This window comes from Paramormyrops kingsleyae, chromosome 7 (genome assembly GCF_048594095.1).
Source record: "Paramormyrops kingsleyae isolate MSU_618 chromosome 7, PKINGS_0.4, whole genome shotgun sequence".
NCBI classification, from domain to species: domain Eukaryota; kingdom Metazoa; phylum Chordata; class Actinopteri; order Osteoglossiformes; family Mormyridae; genus Paramormyrops; species Paramormyrops kingsleyae.
In genome coordinates, this window is record NC_132803.1 from 33883588 (window position 1) to 33898168 (window position 14581).

Sequence of the window (14581 nt, forward strand, 5' to 3'; positions counted from 1 at the left end):
AATGTACGTATGCATTTTCTCAATCGGCAATACGTTGCCAACAAGCCTGTCTGCTTTTGTTGGCTGCAGTGGTATTGGACTTTCTTTACAGCGTTGATTTAAATTCCTCATAACCCTGCATAATTAGCATGCAGTCTTCCTCCGTGAAACATGGAGATCGCACCATGAGTCAAACGGTGCCTTGCGCTGCCGAACGTGCTCCATTTATGTGAACGCGCACAAGCTCTAATTAAGTTAACACCGATTTGACAAATCAACTTCTTAACTGGCGTCGTAGTACTGATTAGCCCCGATTGAGTCAACCTCGCGTTCGCAAATTACCTCCGGGTTAAGTCTGATTTGGTGAAATCCCCTTCGTAGTACAGGCCACTGGTCTCGTCAGCACTGAGTATATTTGGAGATCAGCCTGCCAGAGGCAAAGGCCTGGCGGATAGAAGACCTAACAAGATGTCAATTTGAATGTACTTCGTTTTGAACTTTACGGTAAAAGTTCTGTTTAAAAAATGCTCACCGACACATTGCGCCTGTTATCATAACTCGTATTTTATTCCTTTTCTTTGTATTATTATAACGATTTATCATACTTTTACTCAGAAACCATAAATCTACTTCTATAGACCTAAACAAGCTTAATAACAAATATGGCAATACCAAATAGAAAAGCAGAAAATAAAATACACTTTTCATACTTAACAATAATAAGTAAAGCGGGGTTCGTCTTATTAAATTTTCGCTTGGTCTAAACAAAGTCATTATCTGCACCCTACTGCGCATGTGCATTTTTAGCTGCAATCAGTTGCATCTGTCATCTAAGTCGCTGAAAACAGCTAACCGTTTTTTACCTTCCACCCACCACCCAAAAAATGTAGGCGTTACATGTGTCGTCTTTTAAGCATCCTGAGGATGTCCTTGTCTCAGTATTCGGTCTCGAAGTGACAAAGTTTGTAAGACTCTTTAACTGGTGCACATCTGGATCTGAGATTTCCTGCCGCGATGTCACAGCTGGGGCCCGATCCTGAAGCGCACAGTGGTGCAGACTGCCGTACTTTTCAAGGTGCCGTGCCCTCCCTGTCTTATTCCTCTGCCCCGCAGGAGCCGTGCGCCACGCACCACTCCCAAAGCCCGTACAGCGCCTATGCGAAATCATTCCTCGGCTTAAGGTCGAGCTTGGCGCATGGAGGAAACATGGGCTCCCGGAGAAAACGAGAATTTACGCCGGACAGTGAGAAGGACAGCAGCTACTGGGTGAAACGGAAACGGAACAACGAGGCAGCGAGACGGTCGAGGCAACGCAGGCGGATGGATGAATTTCTCTTAGAGACGCGGGCAGTGGAGCTTCTTCGGGAGAATGAGAAACTAAAGGCGAAACTGTCAGCTGTACAGTATCGCTTCCTTGAAGTGGGAAATACCCGCGACCTCTTCGCTGACAGAATCGCCCCCCAAAGCTACTCAACACAGTGGCTCCATCATTACGCAACCAGCAGATCTCCTTTCGACGCGCCTGTCATCCTGCCGTCGGCTATTCAGTCCTGCAATGCGACCTGTGAAGTTTCTCAAACTTTGTTTCACGACAGACTTTCCAGTCACGGGGGATCGATGCATTCGCCAGATTTTTCAAATCTTGGAACATTTTGCATGTTTCCGAGTAGCACTAATCTTACTGTTAATCCAAAAGAAACTTACCTGGCCAGAGCGAATACTCTCCCGAGTGTCGAGTACTTACGGAGCCGAAGCAACTCCACTAATTTAGCGGGGAATGCATTTAGCGTTAAGGATTATTTTGCAAATGGTACGAATTTCAGCACTGGATACAGTTTATTCCAGGACAAGGAAACTTTGCACTATCAATATCCAGTCGCATCGTCGGTTAAGGAGTCGGATACAGTATCTTGTAAAGATAACAGGCACAGTGTCACTCGTCAGGATCAGGACCTTGTAACCAAACACAAGGCCTCCGATGCTCATAGTGAAGGTCTGTCATCTCGGCAACAGTGGTACGACTATAACTCATCACAAAATAACACGAAACATGCATCAGGCCTGAATGTGGTTAACGGAGGGGCAGGTGTGCACTGTTTACCGTATAAGCTGAGATTCAAAGCCAACAGTTTGCAAACACACAGCGATCATCGCATAACGGCGCGCATGGGACATGAGAAAGCGGACTCGGACACAGGAAGGTCCGTTCTGTGCAGAAATGCCGCGGGGGACACCCATCAAGAAAAAAACTGCGTAAATTACTAGAAAAGAGGTCAGGACTATAACACTGAATTTCAGAATGGCGTTTCCAGAGGGAGATTCACTTGATGTATCGGAACAAGCGAAGATCTCTTCCACAATTCTCACAAATGCGGTATAGTTTGTTTCAAGTGCACATGTAACATTTTCCCATTACACTTTCAGGGCTAAATAAGGAGATATGTGTTTACACCTTTAATGACAAAGAAACATTTAATTTTTTACTAGTCTACATTTACATAGGCCTAATTATGGAAAATGTGTCATGGTTATTGAGCGCTATTGTGCCATGTAATTGTGTCGCGCAATTTTTTAATTATTATTACTTTGCTTAAGCAGTTCTGCGTTGCAAAGTACAGCATTAAGATTGTTATGGCTTGGATAGATTTGGTCTGCTCATAAGTTTACATTGTGCGTAATCGTAAAACTGACTCGGTGGGTGGATTGTATTTGTAATAATTTCTAATAATCTGTTTTAGGTGGAAACATTTAAAAATACATTTACAATCACCGGGTCCAATTGGAATATAAGTATTACTGTAACTTTTCAGACATCGTAGCTTTAATGTGCAGAGAAAATGGTATTCATGCGGATTCGTCACTAGATGGCCATCTTTCGCGTTCTTCGAAAGAGAAAGCGATACATTGTCGAAATTCACATTGTGATTATAATGATACTGTATGTTTATAATAATGTAGTGGCGAATCCGGTTGACAACCTATTTAAATGAAATTTTATAAGTATTTGTGTGTCATGAACAAGTTTGAAAAAGACTCATTGTAATACTGATTTGTAGATATTTAAAGTGAGCGAAGCCCGAGTTCTAAGTATTGTAAGCATTGTAACTTACTGTCATATTCTGATATATTCATTTCATATGAAAATTTTAATTCCTACTCACTTTTCTGTGACACACAACAAGGATCTTACATTTTAAAATGTTTAAATCATTTTCAAAAATGTTATAATTATTGTCTGGATTTTCACATTGCGACATTTGCGTGAAATTTCTAGGAGCGTATTTGGCTCAGTGCATTCACAAATGACTTTCTTGCAGATGGCAAACTTGAAAATTTGGAATTATCTGTATTTCAGCGTGAATGACTCAAAGTAAATTGTGCTTCATCTAAGTCATCATAGTGAATAATGTCAGTCTTATTTGTATTAAATAAATGGTTTAAACAATCAAGGTGATTGATGAAGAAAGTATGTGCATCCTTGTGTTTGGAATCTAGTGCAACCTGCTTTATTGGCAATAACCTAAAGCAAATGATTTCTGTAGTTGCTGACCAGACCTGTGCAGAACTTACAAGATAGTTTGACACATCCCGCTATAAAACACTATTCAGTCCATGCATATTTTTGGGATGTCTTGCTTGAGCTATTTTAGATTACATCATATTTTTTAAAATGTAATTGAGGTCAAGACTCTTACTTGGCCATTCAAGATTTTTCTGTCTGAGCTGCTCTGTTGTTGATTTACTCCTGTGTTTTGGATCACTGTCATGCCCTATGACACAGCTTCTTTTGTGTTTTAGCTCACAAACACATGTCCTAGCATTTCTTGATACATCTTGTAATCCATTGGGCCCTAAATGGTTCCAAGTCATCCAGGCCCAGAGGCAGAAAAGGAATCCCCCCCCCCCCCCCCCAACATTATACACCCACCACCCTGCCCCACAGCTGGGATGAGGTTTTGGTGTTGGTCAAAAGCATGAATGGCCAATCTTATCCAGAATGGGCTGTTGTGTATGTGAGTTTTTGCTGCAGCTCACTAATTAGATTACTAGTTAGAGGACCGATTGGCTGCAGAGTCCTCACACTTGGATTCGCTGAACAGCTATCCTAAAGGTTATCCCAAAAACCTCCATACATACTGGCTTTTTGTGGGTCTAAAGTGTTTTGTTTTCCATAAACATAATGCTGTGTACATTTGCAAAAAAAAGGTTAAACTTTTTGACAGAATATGTCCAATGTGACACATCAAGTTTTTTTGTCACGTGTGTTCAGGGAATACAGTGAAAATTTCTGCCACAGTTGTGAGGGTGGGTGGGGTGGAGTTTGGAGGTGAAGGGAACAAACAGCTGTGCAATATAGGACAAGGCAATGCAATAAATATAAGATTAAGTAGATGCAATAATAAATAATAAATTACCAATGAGATATGGAGATGAGGTATAGTGCTAATGTGCTATTTGACAACAATGCAATAGTGTTCACTTCAGGTAGTACATTAACAGTGTGGTACTGTGCAATACAGTTCTTATGGGACAGAATGGTATTGATCACTGGTTGTTTAGCAACCTGTGCAAAGAAACTGTCTCTGAAACAAATGGTGAAACTGGTGATGCACAGTTAGTGCTTCCCAGAGGGTTGGAGAGTGAAGATGGCGTGAGCCAATGGCTTGAATCCATAATGATGGACTCGGCCCACTTCTGGCAGCGGGAGAAGTAGGTTGATTAGAGCTGAGGAAGATCTGTTCCAATGATCTTCAAAGCTGTTTGGACAGTCCATTGTAGCAGTTTGAAGCCCTGAGCGGTTAATGTTATCCAACCACACAGTAATGTATGCAGTCAGAATGACCTCAGTGGGGCGACTGTAGAACTTCACCCGGGTTTTGGTTCCTAACCTAAAGCTCTTTAGCCTCCTCAGGAAGAACAGCTTCTGCTGAGCATGCTTAAGAATGCAGATGGTGTTTCGACACCATGAGAGGGAGTCAGTGACCTGGATGCCCGGGAACCTCAAGCTGCTGACTGTCTCAGTAGGAATTCCATCAGTGAGTATTGGGGAGTGAAGACCTCTGATCCTCCTGAAGTCTTTGATGATCTCCTTTGTCTTGTTGATGTTCAGGGAAAGGTTGTTGTTGTGGTTCTATACAGTCAGGGTTTTTACCTCCCTCCTGTAGGTAGCCTTTACATCATCGCTAATGTGACCAGTTACAGTAGAGTCATCTACAAACTTGGCAATGCTGTTGTTTGTGACTGTACAGCAGTGTACCAAGGCAGCAGCCTTTCGGAACGCGAGTGCTGATGATCAGGGTGGATGATCTCCTGTTGCCAGTTGTCACCATCTGGGGTCTGTGTGTTAGAAAGTCAAACACCCAGTCACAAATGGAGCTGTACAGTTCGGGGGCCAATTAGCATTAGCACCAGGCTAGATGGTACCATTGTGTTAAAAACTAAGGTGTGGTCGATGAACAGCATCCTGACATAGGTGATCTTTTCTAGATGTAATGTGCAGGGTAATGCAATGTATCGGGTGAGGGAGATGGCATCATCCATAGATCTGTTTCAATGGAATGCAAACTGGAGTAGGTACAGGGTTGCAAGAATGTTGCGGTTAATGTGCGACATGACCAGTTTTTCCAGACACTTCATGACTACGGATGTTAACGTGATGGGACTGTAGTCATTTATGCACGAATGTCTGGTTGGTTTTTAATAAAGGCAGCAGTGTTTTTGGCTTATATATGCAACACTACTGTTCAGTATTTTTCTTTTGGCAAACTCATGATCACAGACATAATCAAGTACAACAAAAATCTCTGCTAATTCTTATCTTTCACCAAAGGGCCCTTTTGTGACTTTTGTGATGAGTGAGCAGTGTGCAGGAAGCTGACTGTAGCGAGACTAGCTACAGTGCTGAATTTCTTCCATCTTCTGGACTGTGGGCTTTCAGTGGCCTGGGTCTTTCTATAAATTCATTTGTGACCCTTTCAAGCTTATGAGCTTCAACAGCTCTTCTAATGAGACACTGAAATAATCTCTTTTGATTGGGCCATATTGCATTTGAGTAGAATTGTGTTGTGAAGATCAGGTAACCAAAAGTTTGTGTATGTGGGTTTTATATATATTTATATATATATATGAATGTCCCCACAACGTACTAAAAAACCTGCTATATTGACATTGTAGGTTCTATTTTTCTCAGTCCCCAAAAGGGGAAACTTAATTTTATAATAATTAAATCAAATAAAAAAACTGAAAATGTCAGAAGTCGTATTTTTTTGTTACTTATGATTAAAGTTAGGGTTGGGTAGGGATCAATGACCTTGATTGTTTAAAACAATTGCTCAATAATGATGTGCCAGTATGAAATGTAAATATCCAGATAATTCCCAAGTGTCCACATCTTTTTCTCAGAACGGTGTGTGTGTTTGTGTGAACATTATTTACTGAATATATTCCTGGTATCTTACTCAAGGGTAGGACGGCACTGCCAAGGCTGCGCATAAAATTGTGACTGTTTATTTACATGTATAGGCCTTTTACAAAAAAAAAAAGATATCTTGATATTTCTCATTTTGTAAATGGTTAAAGCACTAATTGGTTCGATCAATGTACAAAATGAAATGGGATGTAGTTGTGATTTAATGAAATTTCACTCTTCTAATTTATCGACGTGTCTTCAGTAATCAGTGTGCGCTGTTTAATTCCAGTTGTCAATAGAGGCCACTGTTGCATTCAGATTGCGCTTTAGGAAGCAGAAAGTCACACAACTTTCAGGGGCCACCCAATTTCCAGACTTTAACGCCAATAGATAATTTATGGAAAGAGTCAAATGGTATATACTAACCTACCTACGGAATATTTCTGCGATACATTTCCAACTGCATTTAATCAAAGTTAAGTGGGAGGTGACTAACATTTGTAGCATCATCCGTGTTGTCATGCCATCTCTGTTGAAACAACTGAACGCTAACCCGTCCTAAAATTTATTAAAATATACTGTGTATTTCATGATCTCTTATTTTTTTTTGTTTTCTAATAATGAGCCATTGTTAGTATATTACAGTTTTTCTTAGGCATAACTGTATATTTATATTAATACAAAAAAGTTCGCCGTGGAGTATAATTTTAAATAACTGATAATAATCCCACTTGTAAAACAAAGTTGAAAGGCCCTGCTACACAAAACCACGTTTTTCATCAATTATAGGCTTAGTTTAATTGTACCTTTAGAAAATCGTAACACTCTTTGAAACAGGTCTGGCTACACATAAGGCGCGGCACATATATAGTCGTACCACGCTTTTGCCTCAGACTAAATTTTAGTTGCTGGAATCAACATTCATTGGACCAGGTTAGAAAATGCTGCATTCCGATTGGGTAGTCGAGCTGTCATTGAACGACTGCTGCCAATACATTTCTTCAGTGACCTACTAACACAGATCCTTAAAGCAGCAGTCATTCCAGGAGGAAAAAGGCAGAGGGAAGCGTCAGCTTTTAGTGCAATTGAATTTCACAACCAATTAAACTTCTTTCTCGCTATAACGGCCACACCACATTTTGCCATAACACAATGCAACGGGCACCTTCAGTAGCAGCAGCGAGCTGATGTTTGCTCAAGGTAATATGCCTAATTTGGTTGTATGTCTAGTCACTGTGTTTCGGGGGATTGTCTATTTTTGAATGGGACTGAGATTGTCTTTATAGTCAGCGCAGCAGCAGTGAAACTTAAAATCTGATTTTGGTTTACCTAAGTTAAAGATGGCACGCATCACGCATACACATATATGTATTTGTGTATGTGATGTATATGTGTTTGTGTGTGTGTGTATATATATATATATATATATATATATATATATATATATGTGTGTGTGTGTGTGTGTGTGTGTGTGTATATATATATATATATATATATATATATATATATATATATATATATATATATATAATTACTTGTGTTTCTTGTATGGTTATATACTTAGAATCCAGTAAGATTTTTGTTACAGCTTTTCTGTAAATACACAGTTGATGTTAGTTAGCTTGCTTTACTGTTTTTAGGGCATGGGATATTTCCAGATTGTAAACATCATTCATTGTGCCGATCTAGCTAGCTTAGATTGCTCATTATGGCACAGTGACCCAGAAATAGACGTGATCCGAGTTTGGGTGGGTGTCTCAATGTCGTTTTGACTTTTCCTCTGGACGTGATATGAAAGTGAGGATATTCGGGGAAATCGCCAGCTATTTCCACGTTCCCTTTTTTTTACACACGCTGAGTGTGCTCCACTGTTAGCTGATTAGCTGAGCTATAGGAATTTTACTTTGGTGGTGAAACGTGGTCATATGATGTAACTCCACACCGCCGTATATTTAATAGATTAATTACCAAAACGTCTTACGTGTTTGAAGAAGGTACGTGTTTGGAGAGAAAAAAGAATGTCCATTACAGTAAATATTGCATAACATCCGCAGTCACAGAATTTGCTGGCAAGCCCAAGGGGGAGGGGGAGCCGATCACGCTTATTTTATAACCCTGACACAATGAAGATATCTGGGGCATGGACATGACGATGTTTATCCAGCCGTGCACGTCCAAGCTCAGCCTCACTTCTCGTCAGTTTGCGCCGACGCCGTTTTGCACCCCAACCAGTGACAAAAACTTTTCCAGCCCGGTTTAAAACTTAAGCATTGCCTTCGTCATAGCACGAGTCTGAAATATATTAAATTTAATATTTTTTTAACTATATATATTTTTTTCTTACATATTGGATGCGTATTAGTATTATATTAGGTTTTACTCTGTTGCAGGAATACATGGGTTTAACTAGGCTGTGTAAAAGAAGAGCAGGTGGGGAAAAAACTAACAAAAAACCCTAAATGAAGAGCCGATGGGAATATTGTGGTTTTCCTTTTGATGGCGTTTTGGCTTTCCTCATTTGAGGCTTGGTGCATAGCCCCGTATTTTCCTTTCATGTTGTTGTTCCTGCTCAAACACGTGTGATGGGGATAGCAGGAGCCGCATTCCTTTGTTCACGGGAGCCTCCTGCCGGCGAACGCCGAGCTGCCAGGCCGGGACCCGGGACCGGAGAGGCCGCCCAGCTGCTCCTTAGTCTTGTCGATGGCACGGAAATTAAGCTGCGCCGCGTTTCCTTATATCAAAACCCGAACCTGGCGCAGTGACGGGCGCGTTTTTTCTTTTTATTGCATCGATTAATATTAAGTTTGATTGGGGATCGTTGGGCAACTTAAATTAACCGGTGCATGAAGTCGAAGGTCGTTTCACAAGCCTAGTATTTTTTCCTTCTTGTTCACCTGGCCGGGATGTTAGCAGAATCAGCATTTTGCCACGTTTTGTTTTCGGTACTAGGATCAATGGGACACAAGGGTGATCGGCCACTGTTTGAGTTTACGTGCTTTCCTTTACTATCTTTTCTGCACCGAAACGCTGGGTATAGTATGCGATTATAGTGAAAAAAAATTTTTAAACCTCTGCTGCTCAATTATGCAATTGAGAAATTTAGAAATAGCCGTATTACGTTCACGGTAAAATATAGGCGTGCCACATATCCTGTAAGCAGCGCTGCTCGCACCCCTGTTTAAAATGTGTGTGGGAATGACGAGCTGAATAATCATATTACAGACGCGTTTATCTAGCTTCTGTCCCCACACGACCTTAATAGCTTTTTTAAAATGATTATATACTTTAGACGGACGGAAACCGAGTGCCAGTGTTCTCTGCCTGAGCATTTACATTTGTATTTTCCAAATACCATATTTTATTGAACTCTCCCCTGTTATTAGTACTGCAGCTGTGTGTGATTATGTAATTATAGTTTTTAGTTGGACGAAGAAAAGAAGAGATACAAATACTTCATAAAAAATATTTCGATTTCTTGCCAAAACATGTTCAGGTGAATCTTGAATGGCTGATTTAGCTCAGAGATGCTAATATCATATTCTCAGATCGCATTAAGATAAAAAATCCTTAAAACAAAAATCAGGATAATCATATAACCCCTATTATGTAATTTTATATATGTGTATATATGCCCATATGCGTACACTATGTAGTGTGTGACAGTGTGATGTACACATATAATAATTTAAAAAGATTTTGAGTAGAATAGTTTTTTATAGATGAAGATCTAATATTACTGATTGGAATCCTGATAAAGTATGCGCGTGTTCTCGTTCTTTTTTGAAGAACCATGCTTTTCATATAAGGTGTATTGACTCACTAAGATCCCAGAAAGAGATGCGATGTTATTTTTTGTATATCTAATTTACCCTTGTTGCCTGTTAAGTTACCCCAATGTGGTGCAAAGCAAAAGAGACACAGGCTTTGTGTCCAAGCAGGGGGCTGTAAGCCCAGCAGAGTAAAAAATTACTGTTGTCAATACTTCTGCTCATATTAAGCAGAGGGAAACGCTGCTAATTAAATGGTCAATGGTGATTTGTCCATCGGCATATACATCCGGGACATGGCAGGGGTTACACGGATTAGTTCTGAGCAGCAAAGTAAAAGGCAGTTGTATGAACGCAAACTCCAGCATGTCTAAAGCTGGGACATAGGCTTCATTATTCTAATGTGCTTAATATTGTTACCGATCGATTACTGTCTAGACAATACGATTCTTACTGCGATATTAAAATAAATGTCACAACAGAAGCTAAGTATTGTGGGAACAAGCCACCAATCATAATGTATGTTTTCAAAATATAAGGAAAAGTGGAATTTTGTATGTTTGGATTAGCTTTTCCAGAAAAAGGATTAACAATCGAAGGAACTTCTTATCCTTTCCACAAGTTACCTGGTTTATTCAGTATTTCTTTTTTTTTTTTGCTGTTACCAAAGTAGAAATGTTAATTAGGAAATTTATGCATTATGGAGAGTGACATCACCCCTCACAGTTGAGATAAGCTCGCTTAGGTTCCTGGCACAGAAAGCCGGGGCATCTGTACTGAAAACTAATTTTCTCTTTTTGAAAATCGGCCCGATGTCCCGCTGTGTGTGGGAGCTCCACTAATATACCAGTTGCATTTTTATTGCTTGGCAGGTGCCGCAATTCAGGTAACAAACTTCCTAAAATGACGTGGAGACACTGCAGCCATTATCTTTTGCTGGACGCTTCTGGGTGAGGTGTGCTTTACACGTGTGCAGAAAGTGCAGTCCTGTGCTATAGAGCAGATTGGACGTTTACAATTTATGGCATGAAGTCCTAAACATCAATGATTATGTTTATAAAATACATTTTTGTTTGGGAGAAATATGGGCATCCAGACCCTTCTCAAACCTACCTCTGAAAGGGTAGAAGCACATCTTGTTCAGGGTCGGTTTTACAGTCCTTAAGTTTAGGTTTAAAGAATTTGATCTTAATGGGTGTGTGTGGTGTGCCACTGCAGAATCATAGTTCCAATACTTGAAAAGAACAAATATGATATGCTAGTCGCCCACGTAGTTTATCCTTAGAAGCAGAGATATGATGATTATGGACAAGAGTGACTTGATAGGCCTTTGCATTACTGACAACCCGGCATCTTCCCTCTTAGAGGATTTAAAGATCACTGTATGCAATCAATGCAGAGTTTAAGTGTTCCTTAGATGGGGGGGGGGGGTATTTCAGGTCACATTATAATTTTATTAGCTCCTGTCTAAAGGTGAAAAGATTATCTTCTTCTCTGTGGATTTCACAGAAGGCAGCTGAGCATGCCAGTCATAATTTGTTGCTGCTTTTTTTAAATTATGCTTCAAAGACATGCCCGTCTAGTGAAGATTATCTGCCTTTTATTTAACAGCTGAAGCGCTGTTATAGAATTCAATAGCCAGTCAAAATATCTAAATGGAAAAATAACTAGGTTATTTAAAAATTGAAGGATGCAGATAAATCCTTCAAATAATCCAAAATAAATTCTCTGGCTACATATTTATTTTTATCTTTTTAGTTGTAGAGACACGTTTTCAGATAAGAACATATTTCAACTACGGCTTGTTATCCAAACAAGAAGTTATGTGATTTCTAAAATAGATTTTTTTTCCCCCCATTAGATTCTTCAAACTGCAGACAAAGGAGGACCCCCCCCCCTCCACTGGAAATATCAAATCAAATTATTTGAGCCTTTCTGAATGCCTCAAAGGAAGAAATATCTACCATGAGTTGTAATTTTTGATTGTGCTGGACGTTATTTTAATACCTCTTAAAATATGCAAATGGTTAAGAAAGAGTCACCTTCCAGCGGGCCTTATCCCGATGAGGACTCTTTGGTCCTTGCAGTGGCCCTGCAAGGGCAAGACAGTGAGCTGATGGGCCACAAACTGTCCAACGTACCCTTCAAAGCAAAAAGTTCTACCTGCCGCAGGAAAAGGGAGTTCATCCCTGACGAAAAGAAGGACAACATCTACTGGGAACGGAGACGGAAGAACAATGAGGCAGCCAAGCGTTCACGGGAGAAACGGAGGCTCAATGACATGGTTCTGGAAAACAAGCTGATGGCCTTGGGAGAAGAGAATGCCACTCTCAAAGCCGAGCTGCTCTCCCTGAAGCTGAAATTTGGGTTGGTCAGCTCCTCTGCATATGCCCAAGAGGTGCAGAAGATCTCCAGCTCAACCACAGCGCTCTACCAAGACTTCAGTACTACTGGCACTAGTCACAGTGCACTCAACAGAGACCTGGAACCCTCTCACCTGGGCAGCAGCTGCATATCGGTCATTAAGCACCCTCCCCTCAGCGTGCTCTCGGACATCTCTGAGACCTCGCCCTTAACTCACGATGGCCCCCTGGCAAGCCTGTGTAGGACCCCTGACCTCATCAAAGAGGAGCCGGTGGAAAATGGCAACTACTCCATGGAAGTCAGGGAGCGGAGCAGTCCTTATGAACTGTACCGCAACTACATGGCCAGCCCCTTCCCGGGAAACTGCTTCCAGCCCTCGCCCTTCTCGCAAATGGTTCGGTCATCCAGCAACTCTCCCCGGACTTCAGATGGGGATGACGGGCCAGTGAGCAAATCCTCAGACGGCGAGGATGAGCAGCGGGTCCCAAAAGGTCCTGTGCCTTCTGCTGCTGATCCGAAGAGTGTTATTATCTCCACGGTCAAGGTGCCAGACGCCATCTCTTCTGCCCTGCCCCACAAGCTTCGAATCAAAGCCAGGGCCATCCAGATCAAGGTGGAGGCCATTGATCCTGACTACGATTCCTTTGGGAAGCCATCCTCTCCTGTCGACATGTCGGCAAAGGGGTGTTATCCAGCGGGCAAACATACCTTGCCCAACTTCCTGCAGTCCTCCCTGAGTCCCTTGTCTCTCCAGGTGACAAATGTCCAAGATTGGGCACCCCGGGCTGACCACTGGCATAAAGACCATCCAGAGACACTTAAAAATGGCTGCAAGAACCGCCTCTGCACTAACTCACCTGGCCCCGTAACAGACAAACTTGCTGCCAATTTCAAAGACGCGGAGTCGAACTTGTATCTGAAACAGGGCATTGCTGACTTGTCAGCAGAGGTGGCGTCCCTGAAGCGGCTGATCACCGCGCAGCAGCAGTCTTCGGCGGGATCCATCAAAAGCACTACTGATTATGACTCACCATCAAAAGGATGTCACTCGAAATGAGCCCCTCGTGTTTGCACAACAGTTGTTTTCCCACTGCTTGTTATTGCACTGTACCTTTAACATGGTGTCAAACTCGACGCGGATTATTTAAATGAATATGTGCTGTGCGCTTATTGTTGTGGTGAGCGTGTCCTCTTGATTGGCCCCATCTGTACTCCAGCAAGTGTCAGGCCATCCTGGAAAATTCAGTGTAAACTTTTCTTCATTTTTTATTGTAAATCATCAAGTTTTCTTTTTTCATTTACAGTAAATGTATGTAAGCACTGATTTTTTTTTACTGTTTGGCATGTTAAGAATGGTTGTTTTTGTTCTTACATCACTTAAATGTGAAAGTAAACTCAAATGGTGTAACATGTGTGTGTTTAACTTGATATTTATACTAAGGCAGGAAATCTCCACTCGCTCTTGCAGACTCTTAAAGGCCCTATAATGAGCCATTACATTTGTCTTCATGTATGTGCAACAGCAACAAGAGGTAATCTTCACCTTACGTCACAGGTTACCTTGAAAAAACACTTCTGTGCCTCACTTGGTTGAATTTAAATTCATTAAAATACGTCTCACGACAGGCATGTTGTAAATTATGACACCTCGTTGTTGGCGCCGCGTGATTCAGATACTGTGCGCAGTGTCACGTCACACTAGATGCACTCAACACAGTACACTTCAGTTCACTGTTGCTCAGAACATGACAGTGGAAAGGTGAGGCTTTCATTCAACATTAAACAAAAGTCTTCTCCTTTGGTATAACACTTTTATAAGCTAACAAAAAAGCGTCCGCTTAAATGGTTTCTGTATATTTAAGGAATGGTTCAGAAAATCTGAAGGAAAATCGTGATAATGTACCCCTCCACATTTTACTGCTAAATACAAGCTAAGAAATCTTCCTCATGTACTTTCAATACTGTAGCAATGAAAGACCTTTATTAGGAATACGGCATGTTATTTTTAGGATAATTTCATAGCATTGTATATTCATCTGGTCACTATATTTTACACTATATT

At 41.1% G+C, this 14581-nt stretch overlaps 1 protein-coding gene across 4 annotated transcripts; it reads left to right on the plus strand.

Moving 5' to 3' along the window:
• Positions 1-273: 273 nt before the first annotated feature.
• Positions 274-13927, plus strand: nfil3 (nuclear factor, interleukin 3 regulated). Of its 4 annotated transcripts, none has more exons than XM_023806670.2 (2): positions 274-483; positions 1093-3382. In XM_023806670.2, exons 1-2 carry the CDS (start codon positions 460-462, stop codon positions 2242-2244), a joined length of 1176 nt encoding a protein of 391 aa, XP_023662438.1. In that variant the 5' UTR covers positions 274-459; the 3' UTR covers positions 2245-3382. The 4 variants fall into 4 exon arrangements, with proteins under 4 accessions (XP_023662438.1, XP_023662436.1, XP_023662435.1 ...); XM_023806668.2 differs by lacking the exon at positions 1093-3382 and adding an exon at positions 12017-13927 and having other exon boundaries at positions 360-483; XM_023806667.2 differs by lacking the exons at positions 274-483; positions 1093-3382 and adding exons at positions 7414-7588; positions 12017-13927.
• Positions 13928-14581: the final 654 nt, after the last annotated feature.

Coding starts and splice junctions, on each gene's coding strand:
- nfil3 (XM_023806668.2), top strand. CDS start 12,173: ATGCAAATGGTTAAGAAAGAGTCACCTTCCAGCGGGCCTTATCCCGAT.